This window comes from Rhinatrema bivittatum, chromosome 11, assembly GCF_901001135.1.
Source record: "Rhinatrema bivittatum chromosome 11, aRhiBiv1.1, whole genome shotgun sequence".
Classification (NCBI taxonomy): Eukaryota; Metazoa; Chordata; class Amphibia; order Gymnophiona; family Rhinatrematidae; genus Rhinatrema; species Rhinatrema bivittatum.
Window position 1 is genome coordinate 4,919,968 of NC_042625.1, and position 14,543 is coordinate 4,934,510.

The 14,543-nt window shown below is 41.2% G+C and overlaps 1 protein-coding gene across 2 annotated transcripts in view; it reads right to left on the reverse strand.

Annotated features, from left to right (window-relative positions):
- Positions 1-14,543, reverse strand: part of TBC1D10A (TBC1 domain family member 10A) — a 165,288-nt gene that overhangs the window by 40,265 nt on the left and 110,480 nt on the right. For both annotated transcript variants that reach the window (XM_029619762.1, XM_029619763.1), the window contains exon 5: positions 3,519-3,633. In XM_029619762.1, the coding sequence (XP_029475622.1) occupies positions 3,519-3,633 (115 nt within the window). The remainder of the gene's footprint in view (positions 1-3,518; positions 3,634-14,543) is intronic.

Sequence of the window (14,543 nt, forward strand, 5' to 3'; positions counted from 1 at the left end):
AGCCCTAACCTCTTCAGCCTTTCCTCATAGGGAAGCTGTTTCATCCCCTTATTTTGGTTGCCCTTCTCTGTACCTTCTCCATCGCAACTATATCTTTTTTGAGATGCGGCGACCAGATTTGTACACCGTATTCAAGGTGTGGTCTCACCATGGAGCGATACAGAGGCATTATGACATTTTCCGTTTTATTAACCATTCCCTTCCTAATAATTCCTAACATTGTTTGCTTTTTTGACTGCTGCAGCACACTGAGTCGACGATTTTAAAGTATTATCCACTATGATGCCTAGATCTTTTTCCTGGGTGGTAGCTCCTAATATGGAACCTAACATCGTGTAACTACAGCAAGGGTTATTTTTCCCTATATGCAACACCTTGCACTTGTCCACATTAAATTTCATCTGCCATTTGGATGCCCAATCTTCCAGTCTTGCAAGGGTCATCCTGTAATGTATCACAATCCGCTTGTGATTTAACTACTCTGAATAATTTTGTATCATCTGCAAATTTGATAACCTCACTCGTATTCTTTTCCAGATCATTTATATATATATTGAAAAGCACCGGTCCAAGTACAGATCCCTGAGGCACGCCACTGTTTACCCTTTTCCACTGAGAAAATTGACCATTTAATCCTACTCTGTTTCCTGTCTTTTAACCAGTTTGTAATCCACGAAAGGACATCGCTTCCTATCCCATGACTTTTTAATTCTTAGAAGCCTCTCATGAGGGACTTTGTCAAACGCCTTCTGAAAATCCAAATACACTACATCTACCGGTTCACCTTTATCCACATGTTTATTAACTCCTTCAAAAAAATGATGCAGATTTGTTAGGCAAGACTTCCCTTGGGTAAATCCATGTTGGCTGTGTTCCATTAAACTATGTCTTTCTATACGCTCTACGTTTTGATCTTGAGAATAGTTTCCACTATTTTTCCCGGCACTGAAGTCAGGCTCACTAGTTACCCAGATCGCCCCTGGAGTCCTTTTTAAATATTGGGGTTACATTGGCCACCCTCCAGTCTTCAGGTACAATGGATGATTTTAATGATAGGTTACAAATTTTAACTAACAGATCAGAAATTTCATTTTTGAGTTCCTTCAGTACCCTAGGATGCATACCATCCGGTCCAGGTGACTTGCTACTCTTTAGTTTGTCAATCTGGCCTACTACATCTTCTAGGTTCACAGTGATTTCGTTCAGTTCGTCTGACTCATCACCCCTGAAAACCATCTCCGGAACTGGTATCTCCAACATCCTCATTAGTAAACACGGAAGCAAATAATTCATTTAGTCTTTCTGCAATGGCCTTATCTTCCCTAAGAGCCCCTTTAACCCCTCGGTCATCTAATGGTCCGACTCCCTCACAGGTTTCTTGCTTTGGATATATTTTAAAAAGTTTTTATTATAAGTTTTTGCCACTATGGCCAACTTCATTTCAAATTCTCTCTTTGCCTGTCTTATCAATGTTTTACACTTAACTTGACAATGGTTATGTTTTATCCTATTTTCTTCAGGTGGATCCTTCAAATTTTTAAAGGATTTTTTTTTTTTTGGCGAAAATAGCCTCTTTTACCTCTCCTTTTAGCCATGACGATAATAGTTTTGCCTTCCTTCCACCTTTCTTAATGCGTGGAATACATATGGACTGCGCCTCTAGGATTGTATTTTTAAACAATGTCCATGCCTGAACACTTAACCTTTGCAGCTGCACCTTTCAGTTTTTTTTCTATTTTTCTCATTTTATCAAATTTCCCTTTTGAAAGTTTAGTGTTAGAGCTGTAGATTTACTTATTTTCCCCCTTCCAGTTGTTAGTTTAAATTTGATTATGTTATGATCACTGTTGCCAAGTGGCCCCACCACTGATACCTCTCTCACCAAATCCTGCGTTCCATTAAGAATTAAATCTAAAATTGCTCCTTCTCTTGTTGGTTCTTGAACCAATTGCTCCATGAAGCAATCATTTATTACATCCAGGAACTTTGTCTCTAGCAAGTCCTGATGTTACATTTACCCAGTCAATATTGGGGTAATTGAAATCTCCCATTATTATTGCACTGCCAAATTGGTTTGCTTCCCTGATTTCTCTTAGCATTTTATCATCTGTCTGACCATTTTGTCCATGTGGACGGTAGTATACTCCTACCACTATACTCTTACCCAACACACATGGGATTTCTACCCATATAGATTCTACTGAGCATTTAGTCTCTTGTATGATCTTTATCCTGTTGGACTCTATACCCTCCCTGACATAAAGTGCCACTCTCCCTCCAAGTTGATCCTCCCTATCATTGCGATATAATTTGTACCCTGATAGAGCACTGTCCCATTGGTTATCCTCCTTCCACCAAGTCTCTGTGATGCCAATTATGTCAATCTCATCATTTGCTGCTATACACTAACTCTCCCATCTTACTACTTAGACTTCTGGCATTGGCATACAGACATTTCAAAGTGTGTTTTTTGTTTGTATTAACAACCTGCTTTTCAGTTAGGGATAATTTGGAATCATTAGCTTTGGTGATTTTTTACATATAGGCACACGGACTATGTTTGCTTTTAATGGAACCTCTCTGTTGGGGTGCCCTAACTCTGTTTCATTAGTATCCTTCAAGGACACATTTCTCCGAACCATGCACTGCTGAGTGACTGTCGGCTTTCCCTCTTGTTCTAATTTAAAAGCTGCTCTATCTCCTTTTTGAAAGTTAGTGCCAGCAGCTTGGTTCCACTCTGGTTAAGGTGGAGTCCATCCTTTCGGAAAAGTCTCCCCCTTCCCCGAAAAGCATTCTGAGGCCTTGTATTACCTGTCTCTTGACTACAGTGAGTGTCAGGTCTCTTACAGTATGTGTTTGCATAATGCTAATTATGTCTAGTAACACTATAGAAAGTAGTAGTAGACCTAGTAGTATCTCCAAAGCCCTAATGGAGTGATCATAATCACATTGAGCACTAAAGTGTACTGAATAAAGAAATAAAACCACACCGAGTGAAGCTAAATGTCAAACATAAAATAGGGGTCTAAAAACACCAAAATAGTTATAAATGCCGCCACTTTTAGAACTGATCAGTACATTTTTAGCTTAAAAATAGAAAATTAGAATTGAAAATTCCATAGACAAATCTGTTTCCTCCCCAACAGCTGCTTTTTAAAGCACCAGAGCCGGATGGCAGGAATCACATTGCCATGCATTTTTCTTCCATTAATGTTACTGTTAATGAAATGTAATCACTTCCTACAGGAAGCTGTGACTTAGAAAGCTGTTTAAAAAATCTATTTTATACACAAGCATTTTTTTTTTTTTAAACATAATGCTTGAAATCGATTCCAATTATACACAACAGCTGGCATTGCAGTGGCGACAACAGCAGTGCAGTGTCGTTCCATACATGAACTGGCAGTGATGGCACTGCAAAATTTCTCACCTATAGGATCACCAAAAGCAAGTTTCCACTAGTGCAGTGCTTTTAAAAGACTGTTTCTGCAGTCATTTCTACTGATTTCAGGAATTACCTCTGCAGGCATATGCATTAGAAGGACAGCTGCAATTGGAGCTTGGGCCTGGCAATATCCTTCCTCTGGACGATATAATGTGTAGGCTTTCAGCACCCGGTACAAATCTTGCTGACTGTGGAAAGAAGAGGAAATATATGAAATTAAGTCTATGCATCTATTATGTTTAGGGCTTCTGATTATTGGTATTTATAAAATCAGAATGTTGGGGGGGGATTTTGTGGGGGTACCATAAATACGTTTATTGGTGTTTTAAAGAGCAGATTCAAATTTTTGATTTTTTTAGGTGGATTCAATTTAATAAAGGGTTAATCAATTTTACATGCTGTGTTGCATGGGGTGTGTATGAGGCTGAAGGGGAATGGAGGTAATAGTGAGAGGTGGCAGGATGTCTATGTATGTATATGTTTGCATGTGACTGGAGGGGATTGGTAGGATGTGTGTATGTATGTGGGTAGGAGGGGTGGTTGTGACTGGTGGCAGGCACTCCCACCTCCCTTGCTTGCTCAAGATTCCCATGATCCTCTTCTTCTAGCAGGGTTTGGGCTCCTTGCTGGCCTGGTGATCCAGATTATCCTTGTACCGGCAAGGCTTGTTCACCCTGCTGCTCTCACGGGGCTCATGCTCCCATTAGCCTGCTGTAATGTAGCCATCCAGCCTCTGCTCACAGCAGCTGGACGACAGAGCACCATCAGGTAGGCCTATTTTGGGGTTTGGGTTTTTTTTTTGTTAAAAAACAAAAAAAAAAAATGTACCCATTAGGGGTATTTTAACAGGGTTTTTCAGTTTAACCAAAAAGCAGCCCTAATTATGTTATACAGACATCCATCACTTTTGTCTGTATTCAGTATTTTATTTTGTTTTTACTATGTTTGTCCACCTTTGTAAACCATTTTGACTACTTCCTAGTAAAAAAATGGTATATAAAAAAATTGTTTAAATAAATCGCATCTGCACAGAATCTGGAATGTAAATTATAAGGAAACCACTATCATGAGATCTTTTTTGCAAAAAAAGATGTGATATGAATACATCAACCACAGAATATCATGGAGCAAAACAGATCATGAAAAAGTACTCCCAGGATGTTACACGACCACGATGGAATCCACTTAGCTTATACAATGAAAGAACAAAATCCAAAGTCGTGCAGAAAAAGGGCCAAAAGATCCAATTGCTGTAGAGTGAATAATGTTGTGCCAACCGGCTCATGGAAGACCCAGCAAAATGTTATTGGTATTCATATCGCAGTGATAACGATGTCCACCATCCCAATTCAAACAGCCACTCCACGCTGCTTGTATCACAGCTGCTATTAGCTAGATAGTAACGCTTGTGTGTCCAAGTCCTATGGAGATGATACTGAATATTTCCAACTATAGATGGTATAAGGACTGACCCTGACCTATAATGTCTGCACAAGTGATGTCCAGAAGTCCTGATGCTGCAGTGAAGACAGACATAAGTGTTCTCCTGATGCAGGCATGCTTTTGGTGCGAAAGACTGCAGGTCATGGGATTCCATCATGGTCATTTAACATTCTGGGAGTATTTTTTCATGATCTGTTTCGCTCCATGACATTCTGTGATTGATGCATTCATATCACATCTGAGTGCTCTGCCGGGGTATCTAAAATCTGACAGACCGTAGACTTCTGTGCAAGGAGAGGAGAGAAGAGACACTTATCCAGTACTCCAATAATGAAATAGAAAACTGAGTTGTCGTCCTCAGAAAGGAATGTTATAGTGAACATTATGGTGTACATCCTCTGACTGGCTGGACTCCCCTGCAAGAGAGTAGTTAGTGTTTGAACCACTTTGCGGAGGTACTGAGGTGTATCTATCACTTCGTCCAAGAGAGAGTGGAACATCCTTTTTAGAGACCAAGATGGAATCATCTTGTAAACCCTCTGGACTTTGCAAAATATATAACAGGAACTGGATACAAATTAAAAGCAGGCCTTGCTCCAGTAGTCTCAATGGGAAAATTGCCCTTGAAAAAATGGAGTACCTCCCTGAACACCTGCCAAACTCCTTAAGTGAATAGAAGGAAACTGATTTGATGAAAAGCTGCACTAGTAGCACAGAGGCTTGGTGTGCAAATCCTCACTCAGAGGCTCAGAGGAGGAAGCATCATTGGCGCAAAGGCTCCATGCACTAGTGATTGGCAAGTTATGATGCTGGTACTATACACCAACTGCATCATTGATGCAAAGGCACAATGTTTCTTCAGCATCGGTGACTGAGGAAAGGCACTTCTTTTTACTAGGTTCACAGCACCATGATATACGTGAAGAGCTTGCTACAGAACGGAGCTTTTTCAGTTTACTCAACTCCAACAAGATGGAGGCGCCCCCAGGCCTGCTCAAATGAGATGTGGGGAGGCTTACTCAAGGAACTCCAGGAAGCTAGAAGAGGCACCACTCCAGGAAGAGTAATGACTATGGCTCTTCAGAGATTTGCCCAGTGCCTCCATTTTCCAAGCTGGACTTCTGAGATTGCGGGGACATACGGCTATGGTGATAAACTGGTCATGATTCGGTCCTAAGCACAGATAGCAGATATGTCCATCGGTAATCAATCCTACCACAAATGCAATCTTTGAATCTGCTGATGGTGGCTCTCCATGCCAGATCTTAGTGAAGATTTTTTTTTTCCAATTATTAGTACTGAAAAGTGCTGTTGTGGGACTGCTGAGGCAGACTAGTAAAAGAAGAATTCATAAAAAATGTTAACGCATTAAGAATATTACCTAAAGAAAATAAGGTACACGCTTATGGCAATGCTTGATTTAAAAAAAAAAAAAAAAAAAAGACTGAAGCATTTAATATCTTGCATTTAGCTAGACACTGAGGGAAATGGGGGATGTCAATGCTGCTATTGCTCTATGGTTAGACTGCACCTAGAATACTGAGTGTAATTCTGGTCGCCACATCTCAAAAAAGATAGTTGCGCACTGGAGAAAGTACAGAGAAGGGCTACCAAAATGATAAAAGGCATTAAACGGCTCCCCTAGATGTTAGAGCTGTTCAGCTTGGAGAAGAGATGGCTGAGGGGGAATATGATAGAGGTCTACAAAATCATGAAAGGTCTTGAATGGGTAAATGTGAAACAGTTTACTCTTTTGGACAATATAAGGATTAGGGGGCATACCATAAAATTAGCAAATAGCACATTTAAAACAAAGTCAGAGAAAGTTCTCTCTCTCAACAGTTAAGCTCTGGAATGTGTTGCCAGAGGTTGTGGTTAAGGTAGTTAGTATAGCTGGGTTTAAAAAAGGTTTGGATAAGTTCCTGGAGAAGTCCATAAACTGCTTCCAATGAATAGGGAATAGCCACTGTTTCTTGTTGGCATTAGTAGCATGAGATCTGTTTAATGTTTAGGTACTTGCCAGGTACTTGTGACTTGGATTGACCACTGTTGGAAACAGGATACTGGGCTTGATGGATCCTTGATCTGACCCAGTATGGCATATTTTATGCTCTTATGTTTTTATGTCTTTTTGGATGCTGAGAAGGCTTTTGATAGATTTTCCTGGCCATCTCTGCTGGTTTTGAGTCATGCTGGTATCCCTGACTGGTTCCTTACCTGGATTTGAGCAATATGTACTAAGCCTAGGCACCATATAATTGTCAATGCTTTTTTTTTTTTTTTTTTTAAACCATAGCTTGGGGAACTAGTCAGGGATGCCCCTATCCCCTCTTCTTTTTGACCTGGCCATTGAACCTCTGGCTGCTGCTATTAAGACAACACCCCATCATTAGCAGGTTTAAATCTAGGAGTTGAGATTAAAAAATGTCATTATAACCTGATGTTTTGATATATGATGGGGCTTCAAACATCTAGCCCTGCTTTAATGGATTTCCTAGCAGAGTATGACAAAGCAATGGAAGAGTTAACTGACAAGTTGGAATTGTTCCTGGTAGGATCTAAAATCACTATTCCTGATTGCTTCTCTGCTTTTCGGCTGGCTAAGGAGAACAAATACCTCAGTATTACTATTCACAAAGACTAATGATCTCTGTATTAAAATTTTGGAGCCATCTATCAGTTGAAGCAAAGTATGACTGATTGGGGTTATCTATCAGTTTTCTGAGCAAGCAGAATTAACCTTATTAAAATAAATCTGTTACCTAAACTCATATCTTTTCCAGCATGTACCCTGTACTATTCTGGCTAGAGTTTATGGACTTACATAGTGCTACCTCTAAATTCATATGGCAGCATTAATGGCCCAGGATTAAACTGGGGAGACTGTGGTTGCCGAAGCAGCAGGGTGGCATGGTTCTTCCAAACCTCAGGGTGTACCATTGGGCGGCCAGGCTGGTGAGTCTTAAGCCTTGGCTCCATAATTCAGACTCCTCCTGGCTACCATTGGAAAAAGAAAATGGATGTAATGAATTTAGCTATTCTCCCTTTGACTTACCACATTCTCACCATCTGTGTAGGGCTAGCCCAATACCTTACAAATTTGTAGACAAGGGCTTAGATACCTGGGTAAAATACTGACAATGTCCCCAGTAACTGTCATACAGTGGGCCCTTAAGTTATGACCAACTTGAGAAAAAGAGAAAGAGTAGGAAAGAGAAAGCCTAGACATAATGCCCTCATACTAGGTATTTATACCCCTATATGAGACCCACCTAGTTACTCGAGGTGAGGTTTAGGTATCAGGGGCCACTTTTGCAGAGTGTGGCGTACAAACAGAACAGTGCACTCTTGTGAAGATTTCATGACCTTTGGAGTGATTTGTGCAGTGTTCTCTCAACCTAGCTTGCTGTTACCCAGGTAGAGAGTTCATATGCAGATATTGTAAAGGAACTGGTGGAGGAGGTGAAGTTGCTGTTTCCGGTAGGCTAGACACAATTTATAACTTTTTGGTGAGTACACTAGGAAATTATTGGTGTTTCTGGTAATTACAGACATTATACAACCATTTTTATTATAGAAATGGTTAGGTAAGGGGTGCTTTTGGGAGGTTTGGAACACATTATGGGTATTTCCATTATTTCCTATGGAAAAAATAGCCTTGACTTACAACCAGCCCTCTGGAACCAATTGAGTTTGTAAGTCAAGGGACCACTGTATATGAAAATCTACCCCCAGCTGTACTTTCTCTCCTGTTTTTAAGACCTGGAGAGAAAGGGGACTTAAAACCATCATCCCATAGCTGAGCTATAAAATTAAGCCATTTCAACAGCTCTGTGAGGAATATGATCTTCCCCATAGTTCACATGCATATTTGCATTTAAGTCAGGCTTTAGGGAGTTGATTTAACTTGACAAACTCTTGAGCCTTTAGACACCACAGTCTTATTTGATCAATGCAGATACTTTCTTGAAAGGTATTACAATTCTATATCAGGGTAAAGTAGCTAAAAGGATGGAGTGATTGACCCTACATGAACTTAGCTTAACGAGCTTTACAGAGAACTTTATAAATATGACAAAGTGAAAACTGGTAAGTAGATAACTATGTACAGAATTAATGGTCAAGTTGCTACACATGTAGAACGCAGTATTCTATACAATGATTTTCCCAGATGTAAGCACACTCATAGGGGTTGCGGGTGAGATTGCCACCTATATGCATATCTGGTGGGATTGTCAGAGGGTGAGACTATTAATCATTAGTTACACAGGATATTGTTGACATTCGGTATCTCTGCGCATGTTACACCAATATTAGATCTCCTGGGACGTTGGGAAGGTTCATTGATACCAGTTAAATACAGAACTCTGGCTGGCCAGCTTCACAACAGCAACCCTTTGGAAATTCAATTTTAATTTGGACCAATGGCATACTCAAATAAGGCAAATTCCTAATATTGAAAGGATACAATTTGATCTGAAGGAGGAATCTTTGATATGACGGGAATACTTTCAAACTGTGTAAACTGAGGGGGATCCTTGTCTATGGGGAGAGCCCTGGGATGCTGCCGTGGAATTTTCTTTGTCCTACAGCGATGTTTGTTTCCTTGCGGGGGACCCAGCATCTGAGATGCCAGGAGGGGCTACAAAATAGTCGTTGCAACAGTGTGCAGCCAACGTGTCGCTGAAGCGGGACACGCAGTATAGATTTTCCTCTCTGCCTTCCTGACGTGACATCTTGAAACCTTTGAAGTATCTGTCTTTTTTTTTTTTTTTTTTTTTTTATTGCAAATCGCCTCAGGTCTCTTGGGAAAGATGAAGAGAACTATTTGTTTACCCCCACCAATGCCTACGGGTCCCCTCTTTATCCCAACTGATCACTGAAGGATATATGCTACCTATATGCACCAGCACTCCAAAAAGGGCCAATTCAGCTTGGCGTGGATTTCCATGCCACTTCTTCTGGGAACTCTATCTCCCTAACCCCTGGCTCTCACATACCACCTTATTTGAAATCTAGTGCTTCAGCAGGTTCTTTAGAGGCCTCTCTGTTACTTCAAAATGTTCAGACTGTTCCTCTAGAAGTGGGAGAACCTGCCTTGATGGAATCGCCTGTTCTTATTAGGAATATAGCAGAGTTGCTTACCTGTAACAGGTGTTCTCACAGGACAGCAGGATGTTAGTCCTCACATATAGGTGACATCATCAGGATGGAGCCCAATCACAGAACACTTTTGTCAAAGTTTCTAGAACTTTGACTGGCACCTACTGGGCATGCCCAGCATAGCATCAACCCTGCATCCAGCAGGGGTCCCCCCCTCAGTCTCGTATTATAGTAAAAATACATGCGAAAAATAAAATAAGAAAACGTAAACGAACCCAACTTCATGGGGTGGCAGGTGGGTTTTGTGAGGACTAATATCCTGCTGTCCTGTGAGAACACCTGTTACAGGTAAGCAACTCTGCTTTCTCACAGGACAAGCAGGATGGTAGTCCTCACATATGGGTGAGTACCGAGCTGAGGATGCCAGAGCAAAGCACCAAATGCACCCAAAGATGTGCAACAGGCACAACAGGGGTGGAATTTAATTAGGAGGACATCCCGAATGGGTCGGTGGAAGGATGTTGGGAAGTTAAGCTGAAAACAGGTTGGGTAGAATAGACTGGCCAAAGATGAAATCCTGTCTGCCAGCCTTATCTAAGCAATAATGGACTTTGAAAGTATGGAGAGAACTCCAGGTAGCAGCCTTACAAATATCAGTAAGCGGCACTGAACGGAGGTGCGCTACTGATGTCGCCATGGCCCTGACCGAGTGTGCTTTTACACGGTCTTGGAGTGGAATGCCTGCTTGCTGTTAGCAAAAAGAAATGCATTCCGCCAACCAGGAGGAGAAAGGTCTGCTTTCCCCCACAGGATTTCCCAATTTGATGGTATAAAAAACACAAAAAAAAAACCAAACAATTGAGTGGATTTCCTGTGGGCCGATGTGCGGTCAAGATAGAAAGCTAGAGCAAGTTTACAGTCCAAGGAATGCAGAGCCTGTTCTCCTGGGTTCGAATAGGGTCTGGGAAAAAAGGTAAGTAGGATAATAGATTGGTTAATATGAAATTCCGACACTACCTTTGGCAAAAGTTTAGGGTGAGTGCGCAGCACTACCTGGTCATGCAGAATCTTAGTGTAAGGCAGGTAGGTAACTAATGCCTGTAATTCACTAGCTTTGTGAGCAGACTTGATCGCAAGAAGAAAAACTACCTTCCAGGTGAGATAGCGGAGATCACTGGAGTGGAGAGGCTCAAACAGAGGTTTAATGAGCCACCCCAAAATCACATTAAGGTCCCAAGTAGGGGCAGGAGGGTGCAGTGGAGATTTTAAATGGAGCACACCTCATGAAACGTGATACTAAGGGTTGCATGGAAATGGAAAAACATTACCTATACCCTAATGGTATGCAGACACTGCACTAACAGGCACCCTGTTAGAGGAAGTTTTTAGGCCTGACAGGTGCCAGAGATAGTCTAGGAACCTCGCAGTGGAACAACTGAAGGGGTCTATGGACATGGAAGTGCACCAGACCGTAAACTTCTTCCATTTAGAGCGATAAGACCCTTACTTTTCAATATATTTATAAATGATCTGGAAAGAAATACGACGAGTGAGATAATCAAATTTGCAGATGACACAAAATTGTTCAGTGTGGTTAAATCACAAGCAGATTGTGATAAATTGCAGGAAGACCTTGTGAGACTGGAAAATTGGGCATCCAAATGGCAGATGAAATTTAATGTGGATAAGTGCAAGGTGATGCATATAGGGAAAAATAACCCATGCTATAGTTACACAATGTTGGGTTCCATATTAGGTGCTACAACCCAAGAAAGATCTAGGTGTCATAGTGGATAACACATTGAAATCGTCGGTTCGGTGTGCTGCGGCAGTCAAAAAAGCAAACAGAATGTTGGGAATTATTAGAAAGGGAATGGTGAATAAAACAGAAAATGTCATAATGCCTCTGTATCGCTCCATGGTGAGACCGCACCTTGAATACTGTGTACAATTCTGGTCACCGCATCTCAAAAAAGATATAATTGCGATGGAGAAGGTACAGAGAAGGGCTACCAAAATGATAAGGGGAATGGAACTCCCCTATGAGGAAAGACTAAAGAGGTTAGGACTTTTCAGCTTGGAGAAGAGACGACTGAGGGGGGATATGATAGAGATGTTTAAAATCATGAGAGGTCTAGAACGGGTAGATGTGAATCGGTTATTTACTCTTTCGGATAGTAGAAAGACTAGGGGGCACTCCATGAAGTTAGCATGGGGCACATTTAAAACTAATCGGAGAAAGTTCTTTACTACTCAATGCACAATTAAACTCTGGAATTTGTTGCCAGAGGATGTGGTTAGTGCAGTTTGTATAGCTGTGTTTAAAAAAGGATTGGATAAGTTCTTGGAGGAGAAGTCCATTACCTGCTGTTAAGTTCACTTAGAGAATAGCCACTGCCATTAGCAATGGTAACATGGAATAGACTTAGTTTTTGGGTACATGCCAGGTTCTTATGGCCTGGGTTGGCCACTGTTTGAAACAGGATGCTGGGCTTGATGGACCCTTGGTCTGACCCATTATGGCATTTTCTTATGTTATGTTCTTATGTTCTTAAGTAAGGACATCGTGGCTGGACCCCAAACACATAACACAGACCCCATGTGGGTCAATGACAGACATTGTTTGAGTACAGTCAGGGCACCGACGAAAACCCATCGCCATGACTCCGACAAAAATTTAGCCGCGGTGCGGTCGATGGCCGGTAGGCCCCGAAGGGATAACTCGATGGGAATTGACCGCAACAAGGGTAAAAACTTACCTTTCAACCATGGAGTATGGATATCGATAGGGGGGACCCCTATGGGGTAGAATTAAAAAAAAAAATTTTTGAATGAAGTTCCCCGAGTAAAATTCCTGTCAGGAATCTCCGGAGAGCTCCTTAACCCGTGTGGCTACTGCTGCACGGAAAAAGAAGACTGGGGGGGGGGGGGGGGGGGGGGACGACCCCTGCTGGATGCAGGGTCAGTGCATTGCTGGGCATGCCCAGTAGGTGCCAGTCAAAGTTCTAGAAAGTTTGACAAAAGTGTTCCGTGATTGGGCTCCATCCTGATGATGTCACCCATATGTGAGGGCTACCATCCTGCTTGTCCTGTGAGAACAATGAGACTCTAGTAACTTCTTTCCTGGGAGCTGCATCTGCAGAATTAGTTCTGGAGAGATCAGCACAAATTACATTGGAAACACTCTGGCTTGCCATTAAGGGGTTAGAACAGTCTTTGGTGTCTAGATTAGATGTTTGTTCACTTGCTGGGCAAGTTCAAAAATCAGGTTGTTTGTCATAATCAAGAGTAATACTGAACATATTTCTTCCTTAGAAAAACAGGAGTCCCTGGAGAAATGTGATCTAACCTTGATTAGATGTCAGCAATATATATATGCAAGATAGATTAGAGGCTCTTGAGAATAATTCTAGAAATTAAACCTGAAAATACTTAATTTTCCCAAGTCTACAAGCATTTCTCCAATTGAATTGCTTAGGAAATTTTACGTAGGTTCTCAAAGTTTCTAAGGATTCTATTCCTCCTATTACAAAGGCCTTTACCTTTTTTTGGCCGGGACACAACTGACAGATGGTTCTCACATGCGTGACACACTGAACAAGTGATCATCACAGGGCTAAATGTAAACATGCACTCTGCATCCACAGGAATCCTCTCAACCCCCAGCAATGAGTACAGAGCAAATCTAGGGCATTACCCTGTACAACTCGCCATACAAAAAAGATATTCTGGTTCTGATGACATCTCACTAAGAGCAAAACAAACTCCTTTTACTACCAGGCAAAATAGCCTTCCTTATGAAAAGACAGTAATTAAAAAATAATAATAATAATAATTTACCACTAATGCATATCCTGAGAAAACACAACAAATAAGATTGATACAAATCCCTACATGCTAGTTAAATACCTCACCTCGGTCACACACCCTTCACAAAGTACAGAAAAACCACAAATTATAAATATGGAGACAAACTGGAATGGAAAACCAAAAAAGCCACTCTACATGCAGTGCGAACCTGGAGAAATGGAAAGAGAAATATAGCACCTAACAGACTCTCAGGATTTGCAATAATGCACACAAACTAACCCGTACAAAGTTACACCTGCATTATGGAACACACTAAAACAGTAACAACCCTATCTAAGAAATACAACTATTAAACCAGGCCCTAAACACTAATACATTTCCTATTGGGAAAACAGAATAAGCCAAGCTGCTATAGAGCCCCACACAGAAATAATTGTAAAGCTATACTAAAAATGTTACAAAACTGCTGCTGAACAGAATAATATCCAACAATTAAAAGCTCATAAAAATTATTAAAACATGTCCAAATATCAATAAATATTTCAAAACCGCAGACATCGCATAATACACAATTAAAATGGTAGTCAATCAAGAAAAATAACCTTAAAAAGCCACCTTTACTTACCCTCTCCAGCAACTCTCCTACTCCTTTCCCTTCCAGGCCAATAGCACTCACCAGAAGCAGCAAGGGCTGCTGAAGCCCTGTCCTCACAGTCCTCTCTTCCTTAGCGCTCACAGCCAG